Below are 22,196 nucleotides of genomic sequence, written 5' to 3'. Positions count from 1 at the left end.
CACACACTGGACTCACACACACACACACACTGGACACACACACTGGACACACACACACACACACACACACACACACACACACACACACACACATACACACACAGGACACACTCTCACACACACACACACACATGCGCATCTTCCTATAATTGTGAGGACTTTGACCCATGACCTCTTACAATAACACCGTTAGTCTTTCCACAAGACTCCCATGACGTTATAGTGTGACGTTATGAGTCGACGTTAAAGTAACATTCTCACAACATACTGCACTTGTTTTATCCTGTTTTAGATGTATCCTCTGTTTAAACATTTAAACTCTTACAATAACACTGTTAAAATACCAATGTGATCATTTCTTGTCTTTTATGTTGGAAAAACAAATTGTACAATTATATGTGGACATACGCTCCATAGTTGTACAAGTATACATGGTTATATTGTACTTTTCATAATAAAACATACTTGAAACAAGGAACAGCATGTTAATTGTGAGAACAGTTTAGTTATTGATTTTACATCGTCTCTGTCAGGTTGACGTTAACCTGCGACTGGTTACATGAAACAAATATGAACAAATACTAAATATGTACAACAGAGTGTTGTGATGCAGGGTCACTATAGCAACAGAGTGTTGTGATGCAGGGTTACTATAACAACAGAGTGTTGTGATGCAGGGTCACTATAGCAACAGAGTGTTGTGATGCAGGGTCACTATAGCAACAGAGTGTTGTGATGCAGGGTCACTATAGCAACAGAGTGTTGTGATGCAGGGTCACTATAGCAACAGAGTGTTGTGATGCAGGGTTACTATAGCAACAGGGTGTTGTGATGCAGGGTTACTATAGCAACAGGGTGTTGTGATGCAGGGTTACTATAGCAACAGAGTGTTGTGATGCAGGGTCACTATAGCAACAGGGTGTTGTGATGCAGGGTTACTATAGCAACAGGGTGTTGTGATGCAGGGTTACTATAGTAACAGAGTGTTGTGATGCAGGGTCACTATAGCAACAGAGTGTTGTGATGCAGGGTTACTATAGCAACAGAGTGTTGTGATGCAGGGTTACTATAGCAACAGGGTGTTGTGATGCAGGGTTACTATAGCAACAGGGTGTTGTGATGCAGGGTTACTATAGCAACAGGGTGTTGTGATGCAGGGTCACTATAGCAACAGAGTGTTGTGATGCAGGGTCACTATAGCAACAGGGTGTTGTGATGCAGGGTTACTATAGCAACAGGGTGTTGTGATGCAGGGTTACTATAGCAACAGGGTGTTGTGATGCAGGGTTACTATAGCAACAGTGTTGTGATGCAGGGTTACTATCTCTGCTCTCTCTCTACTCTCTGCTCTCTCTCTGCTCCCTGCTCTCTCTCTGCTCTCTCTCAGCCTGCTCCCTGCTCTCTCTCTGCACTCTCTGCTTTTCCTGCTCTCTATGCTCTCTGTTCTCTCTGCTCTCTCGTCTCTCTCTCTTCTCTCTGCTCTCTCTCTCTCTCTTTTCTCTGCTGCTCTCTCTTTTCTCTGCTCTCTCTGCTCTCTCTCTGCTCTCTCTGCTCTTTCTGCTCTCTCTCTCTGCTCTCTCTCTGCTCTCTCTCAGCCTGCTCCCTGCTCTCTCTCTGCTCTTTCTGCTCTCTCTCTCTGCTCTCTGCTCTGCTGCTCTCTCTCTGCTCTCTCTCTCTCTGCTCTGCTGCTCTCTCTCTTTTCTCTGCCCTCGCTGCTCTCTCTCTGCTCTTTCTGCTCTCTCGCTCTGCTCTCTGCTCTCTTCTCACTCACTGCTCTCTGCTCTCTCTCTCTATTCTCTCTCTCTGTTTTCTGCTCTCTCTCTCTGCTCTCTCAGCCTGCTCCCTCTCTCTGCGCTCTCTCTCCCTCTGCTCTCTCTGTTCTCTGCGCTCTCTCTCGCTCTGCTCTCTCTGCTCTCTGCTCTCCCTCTGCTCTCTCTGCTCTCTCTCTCTCTGCTCTCTCTCTCACTGCTCTCTCCCTCTGCTCTCTCTCTGCTTTCCCTGCACTCTCTCTCTCTGCTCTTTGCTCTCTCTGCTCTCTCAGCCTGCTCTCTGTTCTCTGCTCTCTCTGTTCTCTGCTCTCTCAGCCTGCTCCCTCTCTCTTCTCTCTCTGCTCTCTCTCTCTGCTCTCTCTGCGCTCTCTCTCTCTGCTCTCTCTCTCTGCTCTCTGCGCTCTCTCTCTCTGCTCTCTCTGCACTCTCTCTCTGCTCTCTCTGCTCTCTCTCTCTGCTCTCTCTGCTCTCTCTCTTTCTGCTCTCTCCCTCTCTGCTTTCGTGTCTTTGGTTATGCCAGATTAAGGGATATGACATTCTATCCTATAAAATCCTTTCTCTGTAATTAATATCACCTGATTAGCTAATCATGTAAATGTAATTAACTAGAAAGTCGGGACACCACGGAAGAGTGTTTATAGAGCCATTATCTTCCAAATAAACTCTTAACCTGATGGGGATAGGGGGCAGTATTTGCACGGCCGGATAAAAAACATACCCGATTTAATTTGGTTACTACTCCTGCACAGTAACTAGAATATGCATATAATTAGATTTGGATAGAAAACACTCTAAAGTTTCTAAAACTGTTTTAATGGTGTCTGTGAGTATAACAAAACTCATATGGCAGTCAAAACCCTGAGACAAATCCTAACAGGAAGTGGAAATCTGATGTGTGGAATCACTTTCAAGCCTTTGCCATTGAAACTCACAGGGACTTATTAATCATTTAGCACTTCCTAAGGCTTCCACTAGATGTCAACAGTCTTTACAAAGTGGTTTGAGTCTTCTATGGTAGAAACTGACCCAAAGAGAGGCTTGGGAAGTTGGTCACAGGGGGAGGGCCATTACTACTATGACGTCGGCGCCCATGGGAACCCTTTTGTTCCGAAACGTTTAGTAAGACAATGCAATCGTCCGCCTTGAATATTATTGAAGCTCTGGTTGAAAAAGGCCCTAAAGATTTATGTTATACAACGTTTGACATGTTTGAACGAACGTAAATATATATTTTTTGCACATTCGTGACGACATGTCCCGCGCGCTTCAGTACATTATGAGTAGCCTTTGGAACGCGCTAACAAGAAGGAACTATTGGGACATAAATTATTAACTTTTTCGAACAAAACTACATTTGTTGTGGACCTGGGATTCCTGGAAGTGCCTTCTGATGAAGATAATCAAAAGGTAAGGGAATATTTACAATAGTATATTTGATTTTAGATGGTTCCAAGATGGCGCTAACCTGTATCGCCTAGCCTATTTTTCTGAGCATATCACGTCGTTTATTGCAAAGTGTGATTTCCCAGTAAAGTTATTTTTAAATCTGGCAATGCGGTGCCAAATGGCCAAGAGGAGAAGACTGGGGGACACATGATGGAGGCAATGTCTGAAACCTATCGTCTTCACTCTTTTGAGTACCGGACTCCGGTTGCTTGGATGGATAGTCATGCTGTAGAGCGTGACCATTCTGGACTTCCTCCAGATGGTACCTAAGGGTGGTATTCTGCTGCATGGCAGAGTCCACTTGAGTACTTAGAGTACTGATTTTTGGACACGTGAGTGTCGCACTTGCTCCTTTCGGCTATAAAAAAATGATACAGCTGTCTTTAATAAGATCAAACTGAACTAACTGCTATCTTGAAATGTTGAAAAAGTGTTTTTAAATAGCTCAGTCATATCACTCAATATGAGTCAAAATCTGTCACTTCCAGGAGTGCTCATTTTGTCAAAAATGAAAAAAATAACCCAACTCAAACATCTGCTACCTTGAAATGTCCAAAAAAGGTATTTAAATGGGCCTACCAGACATCTTCTGGAGAGAAGAAGGCTCGATCTTCTCTCAAGAAGGACAATCTTCATACCATAAGATAGTTCTTCTTGAGAGAAGATAATGAGACGGTCAGGTAGAGAAGACCAGACAAATGGTCCACCCACACAGACCTTGTGGTGAAGAAATCAGAACAGCACCTCTTCAACCTCCGGAGGCTGAAACCACAGTGTCGCAACCACAGGGCTCTCCAGAGGGTGGTGCGTTCTGCCCAACATATCACCGGGGGCAAAGTGCCTGCCCTCCAGGACATCTACAGCACCTGGTGTCACAGGAAGGTCAAGAAGATCATCAAGGACCTCAGCCACCCAGAGGAACTCAGCCACCCAGAGGACCTCAGCCACCCAGAGGACCTCAGCCACCCAGAGGACCTCAGCCACCCAGAGGACCTCAGCCACCCGAGGACCTCAGCCGCTGGTCACTTTAATAATGTTTACTGTTTTACCCACTTCATATGTATATACTGTATTCTAGTCCTGGTTCATCCTATATAACTACTGCTGTCCACTTCATATGTATATACTGTATTCTAGTCCTGGTTCATCCTATATAACTACTGCTGTCCACTTCATATGTATATACTGTATTCTAGTCCTGGTTCATCCTATATAACTACTGCTGTCCACTTCATATGTATATACTGTATTCTAGTCCTGGTTCATCCTATATAACTACTGCTGTCCACTTCATATGTATATACTGTATTCTAGTCCTGGTTCATCCTATATAACTACTGCTGTCCACTTCATATGTATATACTGTATTCTAGTCCTGGTTCATCCTATATAACTACTGCTGTCCACTTCATATGTATATACTGTATTCTAGTCATGGTTCATCCTATATAACTACTGCTGTCCACTTCATATGTATATACTGTATTTTAGTCATGGTTCATCCTATATAACTACTGCTGTCCACTTCATATGTATATACTGTATTCTAGTCATGGTTCATCCTATATAACTACTGCTGTCCACTTCATATGTATATACTGTATTTTAGTCATGGTTCATCCTATATAACTACTGCTGTCCACTTCATATGTATATACTGTATTCTAGTCCTGGTTCATCCTATATAACTACTGCTGTCCACTTCATATGTATATACTGTATTCTAGTCCTGGTTCATCCTATATAACTACTACTGTACATCTACTATTCTTCAGATATACTACAGATGTACTCCAAATTGTCTATGCATCACATCACAGTACACAGTGTATATATATATATATATATCATTGCTTGTCCTAATATTTTCATTGACTTTTTAGATTTGCCCTCTGTGAGCTGGGAACACAAGCATTGTTAGATATTACTGCACTGTTGGAGCCAGGAACACAAGCATTGTTAGATATTACTGCACTGTTGGAGCTGGGAACACAAGCATTGTTAGATATTACTGCACTGTTGGAGCCAGGAACACAAGCATTGTTAGATATTACTGCACTGTTGGAACCAGGAACACAAGCATTGTTAGATATTACTGCACTGTTGGAACCAGGAACACAAGCATTGTTAGATACTACTGCACTGTTGGAGCTGGGAACACAAGCATTGTTAGATATTACTGCACTGTTGGAGCTGGGAACACAAGCATTGTTAGATATTACTGCACTGTTGGAGCTGGGAACACAAGCATTGTTAGATATTACTGCACTGTTGGAGCCAGGAACACAAGCATTGTTAGATATTACTGCACTGTTGGAGCTGGGAACACAAGCATTGTTAGATATTACTGCACTGTTGGAACCAGGAACACAAGCATTTCACTACAGCCACAATAACATCTGATAAATATGTGTATGAAACCAATAAAATTAAATGTGATTGTATTGTTGAAAGTGTTAGATAATTCTCAATCCGTGTTGTGTCTTGTCTAAGAACAGCCCTTAGCCGTGGTTCTGTATAATAACCATATATCACACCTCCTCAGGACTTATTGATTTATAAGGCATTATAAAGGTGATTAAAATAATGATACATACGTACTTCATAGAAAACTGTTACCCTTCATATATTCTAACAACTCACATTTTAAGATTCATTATGTCATTTGTTCCATGTTAAGGGCTCTAACATTGGAACAAAACTATTTGTCTCCCTCTTGCTGTTGCATGCAGTTCCTCTCTCTCTTCCTCCCTCCCTCTAACCCCTCCCTCCCTCTAACCCCTCCCTCCCTCCCTCTAACCCCACCCCTCTGGCAGAACCAGGAAGTCCATCCCCCTTCACAAACTCTCTTCTGAGGAAACGAAACTGATCTGAGTCTCTGTCTCGTCTGTCTGTGTGAGAGTGAACAACCGTCCAAATGGCTCAACAGGGAGTTCTGCTGGACCAGGACCAGTTCTGTTGTTCTGTCTGTCTGGATCTATTGAAGGAACCAGTCACCATCCCCTGTGGACACAGTTACTGTAGGAGCTGTATTGAGGGCTGCTGGGATCAGGATGTTCTGAAAGGGGTCTATAGCTGTCCTCAGTGCAGACAGACCTTCAGTCCGAGGCCTACGCTGAGTAAAAATAACATGTTGGCTGAGGTGGTGGAGAAACTGAAGAAGACAGGACTCCAGGCTGCTCCCCCTCCTGCTCTGTGCTATGCTGGACCTAGAGATGTGGCGTGTGATTTCTGCACTGGGACCAGAAAGCAGAAAGCCCTCATGTCCTGTCTGGTGTGTCTGGCCTCTTACTGTGAGACTCACCTCCAATCTCACTACGAATTTCCTGCTTTGAAGAGGCACAAGCTGGTCAAAGCCACCGCACAACTACAGGAGAAGATCTGCTCTCATCATGACAAACTGCTGGAGGTTTACTGTCGTACCGATCAGCAGTGTATCTGTTATCTGTGTACAATGGATGAACATAAAGGCCATGATACAGTGTCAGCTGCAGCAGAGAGGACTGAGAAACAGGTAAGACCAGAACAACTTGTTGGTGACTGTCTGATAAACAAAGAATTAAAGATACAGTAGGAACTAAGGCTGTTTGAATATGAGATCATTCAAATGAAATGAATCCTCAGCAGAACAAATATGAACACAAACCTTGAGTATATAGATATGTCAACCCAGATTCTCCAGATGTATCACCATTTTATAATGTCAAACACTATTATCATTCTGAATGCCCTTTTATGAGTCCAAAGTTCAGTCTCAACCTGTTGATACATGTAGTCCTACCATAAAAACTATAATCATTCACATAGCAACAAATAAATATCATTTAGTAAATGGACCATCCATTTTTTTAGATCTTCCTCTCTATGGGCCCTATGTCACATTACTATACTATTGATCTACTGGACTAATAAAGCTTGATAGCTCATTGAAGAGTGATTCTCCACAGAGGCAGCTGGGGATGAGTCAGCAGAAGGTCCAGCAGAGATTCCAGGAGAGAGAGAAGGAGCTGAAGGAGCTCCAACAGGCTGTGGAGTCTCTCAAGGTGAGTATTGTTGACCAGAGGAGACACACCATTTCACCTGTCTCCTCCAGTCAGAGAGAGAGAGAGAGAGAGGAGAGGGGCCCCTATCCAATCCCACTGACCCCACTGTTGGGAACAGGTTGTCACTGCTGAGGCAGTGAAGAAAGTAGAGGAGGATGGGTCAAGGCTGAAGGATCCTGAGAGGATCCCTGTGAGTAGTAGATCTGTGACAGCACAGAGGGATGGGCCAACCAGTGATATATGCTTCAGTAAGGTTGGCTTCTTAGTGTTCATAGCAAATGGTTATCAACTGTACCGCAGAAATGGAATGTAAATCACAGAAAAAAAAATGTTTTGGTGGCAGCTGCAGAGAAGTATTTGGTCATACTAGATTTGACTTCAGAAGAGTTCCAGGGTGTGTTGAGTGGTGGTGTCCCGTCCTCCCAGGCCGTTGGCCTGGTGCAGGAGCAGATAGGGTCAAAGTAGTGGAATGGGGGTAGTGGGTTTTAATGAGTGTAGGGTTAGTTGGCCTGGTGCAGGAGCAGATAGGGTCAAAGTAGTGGAATGGGGTAGTGGGTTTTAATGAGTGTAGGGTTAGTTGGCCTGGTGCAGGAGCAGATAGGGTCAAAGTAGTGGAATGGGGTAGTGGGTTTTAATGAGTGTAGGGTTAGTTGGCCTGGTGCAGGAGCAGATAGGGTCAAAGTAGTGCAATGGGGTAGTGGGTTTTAATGAGTGTAGGGTTAGTTGGCCTGGTGCAGGAGCAGATAGGGTCAAAGTAGTGGAATGGGGTAGTGGGTTTTAATGAGTGTAGGGTTAGTTGGCCTGGTGCAGGAGCAGATAGGGTCAAAGTAGTGGAATGGGGTAGTGGGTTTTAATGAGTGTAGGGTTAGTTAGAAGGGTGTTTTTTAGTATTATCATAATTTCCCCTTTTCCCATTTTGTATCCCATAATATCATGGATTTATATTATAGTCCAGTTGAGGCAGGTGAGATGCCTTTGGATATACGACGTAATAAATTGTCATTAGCTTATTGGGTTGAAAGGCTGTGAGGTTGAGCATCCCACTGCTACTGTTCTAGATGACTGTTGGGAATATACTAGTAGACAAGGCAGTGGTTTTGGTTGGACAGTTGGAAAGCTTGCTGATGAGAGTAGTTTCAGGGAGTTGGAGGTTGGCCCTTTTCTGTGGTGATAGGGGATGTTCCTCCATGGTTACTCCCAGATCCTGTTGTTGATCTAACCTTGGTAGACAAAAGGAAAAGATTGGGTCAGAAGTCAGTGATAAAGGGAAACTGGTTGACAATTACATTGGTAGAAGTTGTTATGCTTTTTTACCTCTTTTCACAGATGGATCCAAGGGCCCAGATAGTGGGCCCACAGGAGCAGGTGTTTACCTTCCTGAATGTGATGTGCAGATATGTAGAAGACTAACAGATGAACTGTCAGTGTACTCAGTTGAACTGTTGGTGATAGTAGTTGTCCTCCAGTGGGTGGAGGACGTACAACCTGTTGGAATTATAGTATCCTCAGATTCTCTGTCTGTATTGAATAGTTTATCATCTGGTAAATCTATTAGGAGTGACCTACTATTGGAGGTATTAATGTTATTATGGAGAATTGAGAGAATGGGTCTAGTAGTGAGATTCTGCTGGGTCCCAGCACATTCAGGTGTGGAATGGAATGAAATTGTAGACTAGTTAGCTAAAATAACTTTAAAACAAGATATAATATATATTAATGTTCCACTGGGTAGAGGTGAGGACAAATGTGAGATCAGAGACATTTTGATAGATGTGTGGCAGAAGAGATGGGACTCTGAGCACAAGGGACGGCATTTATATGCCCTCCAAAGAAAGGTCGGTGGACCAAGGTTCAAAGGTCAGATTAGGAAGGAAGAGGTGGTGTTTCCTCGATTGTGTTTAGGACATTGTACATTGAACTGGTCCTTCCATCTGGTTGGCAGCATGTGAATGGTTTGTGTCTGGAGGGTATTGTCAATGAAACGGTGGAGCATGTGTTGTTATATTGTTGTAAGGATGTTGAAGAGAGGGAAAGATTGAAGTGTAGGGTCATTGAGGTTGGACGGGGTTGGGGGGGTTGGAAGGGATTTGGGGGATGGGGGAGGGTCTATTAGAAGTTAGTAGGGATCTTTTTTATTTTCTCAGAAGTACTGAGTTAGGTAGGAGAATTTAGAAATGGTGTAAACCGTGATTGAACACACTCCAGCACAGTAGGAGGCGCCATGCTCCTTTAACGTTGGTTTGAGGACCTCCATTATACCATAGAAGAAGAAGAAGTTGGTAACGTGAGGTTTTGTCGTTCGTAAAGAGTGCAGCTATTCTTTTGCCTATTTTCCAAATGTATTTTGTCATGGTGGGAGGGTTTGTTTATCGGTTTCCACTGTTTATCGGTTAGAGTTGAGGGGGGAGTAGGGTAGTTTGATGTCCTCAACCGAGTGGAGAAGAAACGCTGTCTCTTCAGGTGCGTTGTGGAGAATGGTGTGGAGGAATTATTGATCCTGGTCGGTGAACAGGTGGGAGAGGAACATATACACTCTGTATCCAGAATGAACAAGGCGGTGGTTGTGGTAATGTAAAAGGTGAGTCTTGTTACCCGGCTAGTTACCAGTATGATTTATGTGAGGGGTTGTGTTGGTGCTGATTTCGACAAGAGTAGTGGTGTCTAATCTGCCTCCGTTTATTACCACCGAACAGATCCGTAAAGAGTTGGTTCGTTTTGCTAAATGTGGAAGTGTTTTTCTGAACGAAATTCAAGGTTAAACAGGGGAGGGGTGGTACACAGGGTTTGTTAGCACAGAGGAGCCCAGTGATATAATATTATATATATATAATATTACTATATGTCCCAGCTGTTTGCTGTGGTTTTGAAGTAATTCTCTTCCAGCCCGCGTTAACCTTGTAGGTTTACCTCAGGTAACTTATTATTAACTATCCTTGTAGGTTTACCTCAGGTAACTTATTATTAACTAACCTTGTAGGTTTACCTCAGGTAACTTATTATTAACTAGGTTACAGCTACTAATAATGGTAACTGGTCATTTGATATGTGTTGAAATCTGTTGGTTCGTAGGCATCAAATAGAGAGAATGCTGCGCAGGTTCACTGAGTTGTAAACCTAATGGATAGGTGGAGATCATTGATTTGTAGCTCTGACTCAGTTGCTACCTCAGATTATGAGTCTATCAAGTGTGGTGAATGAGGTATGTAGTTCCCACAGAAGACCACAGGGAGGAGCAAGAGAGATATAAACCCACACAGTTTATCTCTTTAAATACCCTGAACCTAACAATCAATCTCATGTATTTATGAAGACCTTTTTACATCAGCAGATGTCACAAAGTGCTGTACAGAAACTCTAACCCTACGTATAACCTGTTTTATCCTGAACCCTAATTCTAGGGTAGGGTAGCCTAGAACCCCTTTAGAAACTATTATAGTAATAATATTATGTTAGTAAATACCATTATAGTACTAAATAGGTTCTATTGTTATTTTTTAAATAAAACCTATGTATAGTACTTAGCATTTAACTGTTTTTTTGTTATTTTATTATATTTATTATTTAGAGGAGTCAGTCTAAAAATGAAAAGTTAAGTTATTGCCAGACTTTTTAATGAAACCTTTATTTAACCAGGTGGGCCAGTTGAGAACAAGTCCTTTATTTAACCAGGTAGGCCAGTTGAGAACAAGTCATTTATTTAACCAGGTAGGCCAGTTGAGAACAAGTCCTTTATTTAACCAGGTGGGCCAGTTGAGAACAAGTCCTTTATTTAACCAGGTGGGCCAGTTGAGAACAAGTCCTTTATTTAACCAGGTAGGCCAGTTGAGAACAAGTTCTCATTTACAACTGCGACCTGGCCAAGATGAAGCATGGCTGAGGTGCACCCATGACCAGCTCTGAAACCAGATTGCATAGCAGAGAAGGTACGGTGGGATTGGAAATGGTCGGTAAGCTGTTTGTTAAATTTGCTTTTGAAGACCTTAGAAAGGCAGGGTAGGATACATATAGGTCTATAACAGTTTGGGTCTAGAGTGTCTCCCCCTTTGAAGAGGGGGATGACCGCAGCACCTTTCCAATGTTTGGAGATCTCAGACGATACGAAAGAGAGGTTGAACAGACTAGTAATAGGGGTTGCAACAATGGTGGTGATATGTTTAGAAAGAGAGGGTCCAGATTGTCTAGTCCAGCTGATTTGTAGGGGTCCAGATTGTCTAGTCCAGCTGATTTGTAGGGGTCCAGGTTGTCTAGTCCAGCTGATTTGTAGGGGTCCAGGTTGTCTAGTCCAGCTGAGTTGTAGGGGTCCAGATTGTCTAGTCCAGCTGAGTTGTAGGGGTCCAGATTGTCTAGTCCAGCTGATTTGTAGGGGTCCAGGTTGTCTAGTCCAGCTGATTTGTAGGGGTCCAGGTTATCTAGTCCAGCTGATTTGTAGGGGTCCAGGTTGTCTAGTCCAGCTGATTTGTAGGGGTCCAGGTTGTCTAGTCCAGCTGAGTTGTAGGGGTCCAGATTGTCTAGTCCAGCTGATTTGTAGGGGTCCAGATTGTCTAGTCCAGCTGAGTTGTAGGGGTCCAGGTTGTCTAGTCCAGCTGATTTGTACAGGTCCAGGTTTTGCAGCTCTTTCAGAACATCAGCTATCTGGATTTGGGTGAAGGAGAAGCTGGGGAGGTTTGGGCAAGTTGCTGTGGGGGGTGCAGAGCTGTTGACCAGAGTTGGGGTAGCCAGGTGGAAAGCATGGCCAGCCGTGGAGAAATGCTTATTGAAATTCTCCATTATAGTGGGTTTATCAGTGGTGATAGTGTTTCCTATCCTCAGAGCAGTGGGCAGCTGGGAGGAGGTGCTCTTATTCTCCAAGGACTTTACAATGTCCCAGAACTTTTTAGAGTTAGAGCTACAGGATGCACATTTCTGTTTGTACAGTACTGTTGACACCTTAGGGTTGAGTTAGAGTTTTCCAAAATGATCAACAGTGTGGAGATGTTTCAGGAGGTATGGGGGCTCAGGGGGGCTGTCTGTACGGCTGGAGAGGAGAGGCTGTCTGTACGGCTGGAGAGGAGGGGCTGTCTGTACGGCTGGAGAGGAGGGGCTGTCTGTACGGCTGGAGAGGAGGGGCTGGAGAGGAGGCGCTGGAGAGGAGGGGCTGTCTGTACGGTTGGAGAGGAGGGGCTGGAGAGGAGGGGCTGTCTGTACGGTTGGAATGTGGTGCTGGATGGTGTATTGTACTGTGGTGTTGGGGAATGTATAATGTGATGGTGTGGAGGTTGTGGTGGCACGCAATGTGTTTTTAGGAGGGGGGGGTGTTAGTGTAATGAGGATGACAAGTCTCTCTCACTCTGTCCCTCTCTCTCACTCTGTCTCTCTCTGTCTCTGTCCGTCTCTCTCTCTCACTCTGTCTCTCTCTGTCTCTGTCCGTCTCTCTCTCTCTGTCCCTCTCTCACTCTGTCTCTCTCTCTCTCTCTCCCTCTCTCTCTCTCTCACTCTCTCTCTCTCTGTCTCTGTCCGTCTCTCTCTCTCTGTCCCTCTCTCACTCTGTCTCTCTCTCTCTCTCTCCCTCCCTCTCTCTCTCTCTCTGTCCCTCTCTCTCTCTCTGTCTCTCTCTCAACAGTGCTCTGCACAGGCAGCAGTGGAGGACAGTGATCAGATCTTTACTGAGCTGATCCGCTCCATTGAGAGAAGGAGCTCTGAGGTGAAGGAGCTGATCAGAGCCCAAGAGAAGGATCAAGTGAGTGAAGCTGAAGGAGTCCTGGAGCAACTGAAGCAGGAGATAGCTGAGCTGAGGAAGAGAAGCACTGAGCTGGAGCAGCTCTCACACACAGAGGATCACATCCATTTCCTCCAGGTAACTAAACTGTCTTGTTACATGTGATATGAAATGAACTTCATGTGAAACTATTCATCTCAATCATTATGTTGTCCTCTGTCCCTCTCTCTCTCTGTCTCTCTCTCTCTCTCTTTCTCTCTGTCCCTCTCTCTTTCTCTCTGTCCCTCTCTCTTTCTCTATGTCCCTCTCTCTCTCTGTCCCTCTCTCTTTCTCTCTGTCCCTCTCTCTCTCTATGTCCCTCTGTCCCTCTCTCTCTTTCTCTGTCCCTCTCTCTCTTTCTCTGTCCCTCTCTCTCTTTCTCTGTTCCTCTCCCTCTGTCCCTCTCTCCCTCTGTCCCTCTCCCTGTCCCTCTCTCTCTTTCTCTGTCCCTCTCTCTCTTTCTCTGTTCCTCTCTCTCTGTCCCTCTCTCTCTCTCTGTCCCTCTCTCTCTCTGTCCCTCTCTGTCCCTCTCTCCCTGTCCCTCTCTCTCTCTGTCCCTCTCTCTCTCTCTCTGTCCCTCTCTCTCTCTCTCTGTCCCTCCTCTCTCTCTCTGTCCCTCCTCTCTCTCTTTGTCCCTCCTCTCTCTCTTTGTCCCTCTCTGTCCCTCTGTCTCTCTCTGTCCCTCTGTCTCTCTGTGTCCCTCTCTCTCTGTGTCCCTATGTGTCACCCTGTCCCCCTGTCCCTCTGTCTGTGTCCTCCTGTCCCTCTGTCTGTGTCCCTCTGTCCCTCTCTCTCTCTCTCTCTCTGTCTCTGTCTCTCTGTCTCTGTCTCTCTCTCTCTCCAGAGTTATCAGTCTCTCTCCAGTATCAGTGTATCTTCAGACCTACCCAGCATCGTTGTCCGTCCTCTTCAGTACTTTGGAGATGTGAGTAAGACTGTGTCTGAACTGAGAGAGAAACTAGAAGACTTCCTTAAAGGAGAATGGACCAAGATCTCCACTACAGGTGTGTTGAAAACAATCAGAACATCAACTTTAGACCATTGAAAGTTCCCTACTAGTCATATACATGTGGAATATGGTATGATGATAACATTCCCTCTCTCTGTCAATGTGTTTGTGTGTCTGTAGTGAATATAGTGGAGGTTGTTCTGCCTCCAGAGCCCAAGACCAGAGAACAGTTGTTACAATGTGAGTCTCTTTATTGTGAAGTAACTAACAGTCTCTTTTTACTGCCACTCCTAACAATCCCTCTAGAAATATATAGCAATAGTAGATCTAATCAAAGACTGGGTATCTATCTGACTCCTCATATTTCTCTGATTTGATCTCTGCTGTGCTCTAATCAAAGACAGGGTAGATACAGTATCTGACTTAACTTATTGTTCTGACTCCCCTCATTGGTCTCTGCTCTTCTCCCAGATTCCTGTCAGCTCACACTGGACCCAAACACAGCAAACACACACCTCTCTCTGTCTGAAGGGAACAGAAAGGTGACCTGTACAGGCCAAGTCCAACCATATCCTGGTCATCCAGACAGATTCACCAACCAGTACCAGGTTCTGTGTAGAGAGGGTCTGTCTGGACGCTGTTACTGGGAGGTGGAGTGGACTGGTTATGTTATTACAGCAGTCTCATATAAAGACATCAGCAGAACAGAGAGAGGTAATAGATTTGGATTCAATAACAAGTCCTGGAGTTTACTGTGCTGTAGTGATGGTTATTATTTCAGACACAATAATGTTAAGACTAAAGTATCAGGCCCTCAGTCCTCCAGAGTAGGAGTGTACCTGGATCACAAGGCAGGTACTCTGTCCTTCTACAGTGTCTCTGACACAATGACCCTCCTCCACAGAGTCCAGACCACATTCACTCAGACCCTCTATCCTGGGTTTAGTATCTATTATAGTACTGCTGAGCTGGTTAAACTGTAGTAGGGTCCACATAGATACTAGTCATGCTGGTGTAGTCTATAGCTGAGCTGGTTAAACTGTAGTAGGGTCCACATAGATACTAGTCATGCTGGTGTAGTCTATAGCTGAGCTGGTTAAACTGTAGTAGGGTCCACATAGATACTAGTCATGCTGGTGTAGTCTATAGCTGAGCTGGTTAAACTGTAGTAGGGTCCACATAGATACTAGTCATGCTGGTGTAGTCTATAGCTGAGCTGGTTAAACTGTAGTAGGGTCCACATAGATACTAGTCATGCTGGTGTAGTCTATAGCTGAGCTGGTTAAACTGTAGTAGGGTCCACATAGATACTAGTCGTGCTGGTGTAGTCTATAGCTGAGCTGGTTAAACTGTAGTAGGGTCCACATAGATACTAGTCATGCTGGTGTAGTCTATAGCTGAGCTGGTTAAACTGTAGTAGGGTCCACATAGATACTAGTCATGCTGGTGTAGTCTATAGCTGAGCTGGTTAAACTGTAGTAGGGTCCACATAGATACTAGTCATGCTGGTGTAGTCTATAGCTGAGCTGGTTAAACTGTAGTAGGGTCCACATAGATACTAGTCATGCTGGTGTAGTCTATAGCTGAGCTGGTTAAACTGTAGTAGGGTCCACATAGATACTAGTCATGCTGGTGTAGTCTATAGCTGAGCTGGTTAAACTGTAGTAGGGTCCACATAGATACTAGTCATGCTGGTGTAGTCTATAGCTGAGCTGGTTAAACTGTAGTAGGGTCCACATAGATACTAGTCATGCTGGTGTAGTCTATAGCTGAGCTGGTTAAACTGTAGTAGGGTCCACATAGATACTAGTCATGCTGGTGTAGTCTATAGCTGAGCTGGTTAAACTGTAGTAGGGTCCACATAGATACTAGTCATGCTGGTGTCGTCTATAGCTGAGCTGGTTAAACTGTAGTAGGGTCCACATAGATACTAGTCATGCTGGTGTAGTCTATAGCTGAGCTGGTTAAACTGTAGTAGGGTCCACATAGATACTAGTCATGCTGGTGTAGTCTATAGCTGAGCTGGTTAAACTGTAGTAGGGTCCACATAGATACTAGTCACGCTGGTGTAGTCTATAGCTGAGCTGGTTAAACTGTAGTAGGGTCCACATAGATACTAGTCACGCTGGTGTAGTCTATAGCTGAGCTGGTTAAACTGTAGTAGGGTCCACATAGATACTAGTCATGCTGGTGTAGTCTATAGCTGAGCTGGTTAAACTGTAGTAGGGTCCACATAGATACTAGTCATGCTGGTGTAGTCTAGAGCTGAGCTGGTTAAACTGTAGTAGGGTCCACATAGATACTAGTCATGCTGGTGTAGTCTATAGCTGAGCTGGTTAAACTGTAGTAGGGTCCACATAGATACTAGTCATGCTGGTGTAGTCTATAGCTGAGCTGGTTAAACTGTAGTAGGGTCCACATAGATACTAGTCATGCTGGTGTAGTCTATAGCTGAGCTGGTTAAACTGTAGTAGGGTCCACATAGATACTAGTCATGCTGGTGTAGTCTATAGCTGAGCTGGTTAAACTGTAGTAGGGTCCACATAGATACTAGTCATGCTGGTGTAGTCTATAGCTGAGCTGGTTAAACTGTAGTAGGGTCCACATAGATACTAGTCATGCTGGTGTAGTCTATAGCTGAGCTGGTTAAACTGTAGTAGGGTCCACATAGATACTAGTCATGCTGGTGTAGTCTATAGCTGAGCTGGTTAAACTGTAGTAGGGTCCACATAGATACTAGTCATGCTGGTGTAATCTATAGCTGAGCTGGTTAAACTGTAGTAGGGTCCACATAGATACTAGTCATGCTGGTGTAGTTTATAGCTGAGCTGGTTAAACTGTAGTAGGGTCCACATAGATACTAGTCATGCTGGTGTAGTCTATAGCTGAGCTGGTTAAACTGTAGTAGGGTACACATAGATACTAGTCATGCTGGTGTAGTCTATAGCTGAGCTGGTTAAACTGTAGTAGGGTCCACATAGATACTAGTCATGCTGGTGTAGTCTATAGCTGAGCTGGTTAAACTGTAGTAGGGTCCACATAGATACTAGTCATGCTGGTGTCGTCTATAGCTGAGCTGGTTAAACTGTAGTAGGGTCCACATAGATACTAGTCACGCTGGTGTAGTCTATAGCTGAGCTGGTTAAACTGTAGTAGGGTCCACATAGATACTAGTGATGCTGGTGTAGTCTATAGCTGAGCTGGTTAAACTGTAGTAGGGTCCACATAGATACTAGTCATGCTGGTGTAGTCTATAGCTGAGCTGGTTAAACTGTAGTAGGGTCAACATAGATACTAGTCATGCTGGTGTAGTCTATAGCTGAGCTGGTTAAACTGTAGTAGGGTCCACATAGATATAGTCATGCTGGTGTAGTCTATAGCTGAGCTGGTTAAACTGTAGTAGGGTCCACATAGATACTAGTCATGCGGGTGTAGTCTATAGCTGAGCTGGTTAAACTGTAGTAGGGTCCACATAGATACTAGTCATGCTGGTGTAGTCTATAGCTGAGCTGGTTAAACTGTAGTAGGGTCCACATAGATACTAGTCATGCTGGTGTAGTCTATAGCTGAGCTGGTTAAACTGTAGTAGGGTCCACATAGATACTAGTCATGCTGGTGTAGTCTATAGCTGAGCTGGTTAAACTGTAGTAGGGTCCACATAGATACTAGTCATGCTGGTGTAGTCTAAAGCTGAGCTGGTTAAACTGTAGTAGGGTCCACATAGATACTAGTCATGCTGGTGGTGATGGTCCCCAGATGTGATGATTTATTCTGCTCTGTTTTATGTACAATCCTTATTTTCTGACTGTTTTGAATTTGAAGAGATTTAAGGTTTTCATATTTGATAAAATACAATGTCCATTTCCATGAATCATGATGTCTGGTGTTGATGTAACAACAGGTGGTCTTTTTAATCCACTATCCAGAGTCAGGAACAGATGAAGTAAGTTCTGCTACTGTTCAGTGATTAAATATATATACTTCTGTGAATATATGAACCATTTCCTTCAAAAAATAAACTGCTCACATTCTGGAGATAAACTTTGTAAGGACTGTGTGTGTTTTTGTGTAAATAGTTTCTGAAAAAAGTGTCCAGCTCAAACGCTGATTGTTGTAAATGAGCGTTCTAAATGAGGGTTCTAAAAGAGCGTTCTAAATGAGGGTTCTAAACGAGGGTTCTAAATGAGGGTTCTAAAAGAGCGTTCTAAAGGAGCGTTCTAAAGGAGCGTTCTAAAAGAGCGTTCTAAATGAGCGTTCTAAACGAGGGTTCTAAATGAGCGTTCTAAACGAGGGTTCTAAATGAGCGTTTAAATGAGCGTTCTAAACGAGGGTTCTAAATGTGTGTTCTAAATTGAGAGGTAGCCTGACTGCCATTAGGTACCGAGATGAGATCCTCAGACCCCTTGTGAGACCATATGCTGGTGCGGTTGGCCCTGGGTTCCTCCTAATGCAAGACAATGCTAGACCTCATGTGGCTGGAGTGTGTCAGCAGTTCCTGCAAGAGGAAGGCATTGATGCTATGGACTGGCCCGCCCGTTCCCCAGACCTGAATCCAATTGAGCACATCTGGGACATCATGTCTCGCTCCATCCACCAACGCCACGTTGCACCACAGACTGTCCAGGAGTTGGCGGATGCTTTAGTCCAGGTCTGGGAGGAGATCCCTCAGGAGACCATCCGCCACCTCATCAGGAGCATGCCCAGGCGTTGTAGGGAGGTCATACAGGCACGTGGAGGCCACACACACTACTGAGCCTCATTTTGACTTGTTTTAAGGACATTACATCAAAGTTGGATCAGCCTGTAGTGTGGTTTTCCACTTTAATTTTGAGTGTGACTCCAAATCCAGACCTCCATGGGTTGATAAATTGGATTTCCATTGATTATTTTTGTGTGATTTTGTTGTCAGCACATTCAACTATGTAAAGAAAAAAGTATTTAATAAGATTATTTCTTTCATTCAGATCTAGGATGTGTTGTTTAAGTGTTCCCTTTATTTTTTTGAGCAGTATATATATAAATATAATAATAAGAGTGAAAAGTAGCAGCAGTGCATATGCTGGGTGTGAGTCTGTGGTGGCGTGTGTGTGTGTGTATGTGACATCAGTATGCATGAGTGTGTTATGTGTGTGTGTTGTGTGTGTGGATCGAGACATGTGTATGTGTATATAGCCAGTGCAGGTAGAGTCAGTACAGATAGTCTGAGAAGCTATTCAGCAGTCGAATTGCTTTCAAGATAGAAGCTATCTTGGAGCCTGTTGGTCTGAGACCCGTTGCTCCGGTAGCACAGAGAACAGTCCATGTGCTTAGGTGGCTGAAGTCTTTGGCAATTTCCTGGGCCTTCCTTAGACACCGCCTGGTATAAACGTCCAGGATGGCATGGAGTTCGGCCCCAGAGAAGTACTAGGCTGTCCGCACCACCCTCTGTAGAGCCTTGTGGTCAAGGGCGGTGCAGTTGCCATACCAGACGGCGAAGCAGCCAGTCAAGATGCTCTCATTGGTGCAGCTTTAGAACTTCTTGAGTATCTGAGGACCAAATCTCTCTGTGTGTGTGTGTGTGTGTGTGTGTGTGTGTGTGTGTGTGTGTGTGTGTGTGTGTGTGTGTGTGTGTGTGTCTGTGTGTGTCTGTGTGTGTGTGTGTGTGTGTGTGTGTGTGTGTGTGTGTGTGTGTGTCTTTTTTGTTATTGTTTTTGTTTTGTTGTTGAAACAGAGGAGAGGAGACTCCGGCAGCGACGTCAGAAAATTGCAGTACATATTGTGCTGTTCTATCACGCATGCAATAATGTCAGAGGGAAAAACAGTGTTGGTTTGTATGCAGTAACTTCTTTGTTGTTGTAATCCCAAACGGATGTGGCAGTTTCACCAATTAAGGATTCCAGCTGTAGCCCTTTCCTGCAGTCAAATGACCTAGTGGCCTCAAAAAGGAGGATGGTTATGAACAAACCACTCCTACGAGTGGAGTACTTTTGTTTCAAAGTAGATTTGTTTGACTACCAAGAAACACTCTGTGTGACACTGATGTAGTCCTCTGCAGTAAAAGGTTTTTAAAGCAGGAGAAAGAGACGAGTTGGTGCACTGTTACCAGCCTTTACTCTTCAGCTGTATGGTTGCACTTTCACGTTGCTGTACTATGCATTACTGTACTATGCATCCTCTCTATTTTCGCTGCAGCACAAATCAGGATAGCTATGTCTGTCTATACAAAGGTCATGAATGTTTCAAGCTATTCACGTTGATTCAATCACTGCTATTCAATACGGAATCAACAAAGGTTTACACCACACACTGATTGCCAATCAGAGGATGGTGAACTGTCCCTTTGAACCAGGTGACTCAAATGCCTGAGTCATATGTGATCATATAACATTCAAAACCTCCTGAGATCAACAAGTTATCACATAGTCTTGAATGACAACTACAGGAATTTTGTAACTCTGGACGTCATTCATTTCTTTGATATTTTATTTTGAAAGAATATTTCAAATCCATTGCTCTGAGTCATAAGAGTTCATTGTATTTCAGTTGAATTAATTGTATTCACAAGTGCTGCTCCCATTGAGGAGCCTCTCTATCTATGTAAATAGTGTTGTGTATTTTTCCAGACCCTTAATAAAAAATTGTACTCTTCTGAATAGCAGGAGTCAGGCAAGTGGGCTGTGGACTTTCTTGACTTTTCTTGACGTCTTTTAGTTTGATTGACTCCACCAAGGGGCAAAGATATAATCCTGTCAACAGTTTAATTTATAGATTTGTTGCTTCAGAGTGCAATCATTTATGATGCTTACGCATTTGACCTTCACTGTCCTCAAACCTCTGTCAGACCACATACAAACAGACATCTGTTGTTAGATGTTCGTTACAAATATGAAATATTAAATCAGTGACTTTCTATATATTTCTGTGTTGGTATCAAAGCAGAGCACAGCTTGTGTGAGCAGACAAAGGTGCTCAGGCAGCAGTCTGGAGGACTGGCTGCTGGCTGCTTGTCAACAACTTTTCAATACATCTATTTATGACCTTAGTTTAACTGTTGTACCCCATCAGAATGCAAAATATAATCTAGTTTAACTCCATTGTTTGGAAACAATGTGAATGTAAACAAACACTGTATAGCCTCAAAACCTGGTTAAAACTATAACTTTGATACCGTGGAAGGTCAGTCCTTGCATTCATAACTCTGTCTATAATTTTGAAAGTGGTTTCATTTCTCCAGTGCCATCCCTCATCCCTTTACTAAAACGTTGTTATGGTTCAAACTGCACATTACCATTGGCTACATCAGAGTGCTTCTGAGACAGGATGGAATAATTCACAAATGACAAGAGGAGAATCTCCATAGTAAAGCACTCGTAGCAAAAATATCAATAACACCACTCTCAGTACAGATGCTATGACTCTACCTGACAGCCATGTGGTTGAAAATACAGTACATTCTTACCAGAGTGCCGTACCTTTAAAGAGATAGGGTGTGCTGTGGGGGACCATATGTTGTGTTGCCTCTCTTGTTTTGATGTGTGTTTTGTCCTATATTTATATTGTTTTTATTTTTTATTTTTAATCCCAGGCCCACGTCTCTGCAGGAGGCCTTTTGCCTTTTGGTAGGCCGTCATTGTAAATAAGAATTTGCTCTCAACTGACTTACCTAGTTAAATAAAGGTTCAATTAAAAATAAATATGGTGAGAGGACACCAAGGGACTTTGCAGATCATAATGAGGTATGGGGTCATTAAGTGGGAGGGGGTGGGGAAAAGGGTGGGTGGGGTGCTGTGACTGACCGAGAAAATGGGCGGAGGGCATGGGAAGGCAATGGGAGCAGTGCTTCCCAGGTCTGACATTGTGATGTCAGCGTAGTAATCTACCGATCAGCTGCATTCCCCAGTTGTCTCTCATTGTGGGTCATATGACCATAGAATTATGAATTAGAATACTAGAATAGTTATTTAATAGGATCTCTATACATATTATTCAGCTGGAGTGGACCGACAAACTCATTAGCTAGCTACATCGCCTCATGAGAAACAAAAGTCATTTCAGAAAATTAGTCAAATTAACCGCATGGGTGAGCTTACTTTCATTCAGAGCATAATTTAGTTACATGGAGAGTTTTTCTCCTGGAATTTCTATTTTGCATCAGGCTATGTCACTACATGCTGATTAGCTTTTAAAAGAGGATAATAAACTGTCTTTTCTCTGGGTATTGTTTTGCTATCTTGTCTGTGTAATTCAAGGACAAGTTGACTGAGTGTGATCGTGGA

General features: G+C 43.7%; 2 protein-coding genes across 2 annotated transcripts in view; both read left to right on the top strand.

Moving 5' to 3' along the window:
* The window catches only part of LOC145875995 (uncharacterized), a 459,138-nt gene that overhangs the window by 32,271 nt on the left and 404,671 nt on the right, over positions 1-22,196 (top strand). The gene's annotated exons all lie outside the window — the stretch shown is intronic.
* Positions 6,036-15,071, top strand: LOC145875979 (tripartite motif-containing protein 16-like). The gene is made up of 6 exons (XM_082971755.1): positions 6,036-6,729; positions 7,163-7,258; positions 12,858-13,091; positions 13,837-13,996; positions 14,122-14,181; positions 14,413-15,071. Exons 1-6 carry the CDS (start codon positions 6,133-6,135, stop codon positions 14,922-14,924), a joined length of 1,659 nt encoding a protein of 552 aa, XP_082827881.1. The 5' UTR covers positions 6,036-6,132; the 3' UTR covers positions 14,925-15,071.

This window comes from Salmo salar, unplaced genomic scaffold, assembly GCF_965601325.2.
Source record: "Salmo salar unplaced genomic scaffold, fSalSal1 ptg000414l, whole genome shotgun sequence".
In the NCBI taxonomy this organism is placed as follows: domain Eukaryota; kingdom Metazoa; phylum Chordata; class Actinopteri; order Salmoniformes; family Salmonidae; genus Salmo; species Salmo salar.
Note: the sequence above shows the minus strand (reverse complement) of the source record. Positions and strands in the feature narration are given on the sequence as shown.

Coding starts and splice junctions, on each gene's coding strand:
- LOC145875979 (XM_082971755.1), top strand. CDS start 6,133: ATGGCTCAACAGGGAGTTCTGCTGGACCAGGACCAGTTCTGTTGTTCT. Junction 13,092..13,836: donor ATCACATCCATTTCCTCCAG/GTAACTAAACTG, acceptor CTCTCTCTCCAG/AGTTATCAGTCTCTCTCCAG. Junction 14,182..14,412: donor CAGAGAACAGTTGTTACAAT/GTGAGTCTCTTT, acceptor CTCTTCTCCCAG/ATTCCTGTCAGCTCACACTG.